We start from the raw sequence: 1,063 nt of genomic DNA on the forward strand, positions 1-1,063 counted from the left end.
GCATCACCTTTCCCACCCTCCTCTCTGGCCAGGCTTCAGCAGCCATGACCTTCCACTCACACAGAAACATTTTCACCATCTTACATTTAATGAATTTTATTTTTTATAGATAACAATTAATTAGATTAAAAACTGCTGCAGGCTTCCCTCCCTTTTTCTTGCCCTTATAAAAAGCATCTGTTTTTCTCCATGAACAACAGTAGAACGTTCAAATTCATCCTGGCCGGGATGTCACAGTCACATCATCAAAAAGGCCTCCTTCTCGTAGACATCAGGGATCATACCCATCGACGAGTTGATCATCTGTACGCTGTTGTTACTAAACAGCTTGAACTCATATTGGATCAGTTGTTCCCAGAAGCCGTTGTTGGGCCGGATGATGGGTCGGCATGACTTGGTCCAGGCGTGAGCATCCTGCAGCGACATGCCGTGGTACTTCATGAGGTAGGCCAGACAGAGGGCGGCGGAGCGGCTCACTCCAGCGACGCAGTGCAGCAACGTGCAGCCATGTCTCATCTCCACGCCGTGGATGTGGTCAGCTATGGGGTCAAAGAAGTCGAAGAGCCTTGCACTGGGTGTGTCGGTCACAGGGACGCGCACATACTGGATGTTTCCGAAGAAGGTGTTTACCACTTCCACCGACGCGTTGATGACTGTGGTGATGTTGTTGCTGGTCAGCAACAGCCTGTTGTTGGCAGCCGTACCATTACTGATAAACAGGCTGGTGGTGATCCGAGACAGGCCATGGACCGAAGGATGATGTAAATGAGGCGGTAGGGGACGCTGAGGCTCTGTCATCACCGCGGCGGATCCTCGGTCTCTTTTGGCAGGCAGATCGGTTGGGGCCCCACCCTGGCAGGCAGGCTGGTTTGTTCACCAAGCAGCCGCACCGCGAAGTATCTAGCGGGGGTCTGGAGGAGGGAGGACCAACGGTCACGACCGGGCGTCACAATCCCCGACGCCCGGCGCTCTGGTTTCCATGGCAATGGCCGCTTGCGGGGAGGGGGGAGCCTTGTGAGCCACCGTGCTGTGCAGGGTCTTTGAGAAACCCCGGGCCTCTTTT

General features: G+C 54.1%; 1 protein-coding gene across 1 annotated transcript; it reads right to left on the bottom strand.

Moving 5' to 3' along the window:
• Positions 1–237: 237 nt before the first annotated feature.
• DUSP21 (dual specificity phosphatase 21) lies at positions 238–798 on the bottom strand. The gene has a single exon (XM_049871489.1). The coding sequence runs from the start codon at positions 796–798 to the stop codon at positions 238–240; it is 561 nt and encodes a 186-aa protein (XP_049727446.1).
• Between the last annotated feature and the right edge of the window lie 265 nt (positions 799–1,063).

The sequence above is a fragment of the Elephas maximus genome, chromosome X (genome assembly GCF_024166365.1).
Source record: "Elephas maximus indicus isolate mEleMax1 chromosome X, mEleMax1 primary haplotype, whole genome shotgun sequence".
NCBI lineage: Eukaryota > Metazoa > Chordata > Mammalia > Proboscidea > Elephantidae > Elephas > Elephas maximus.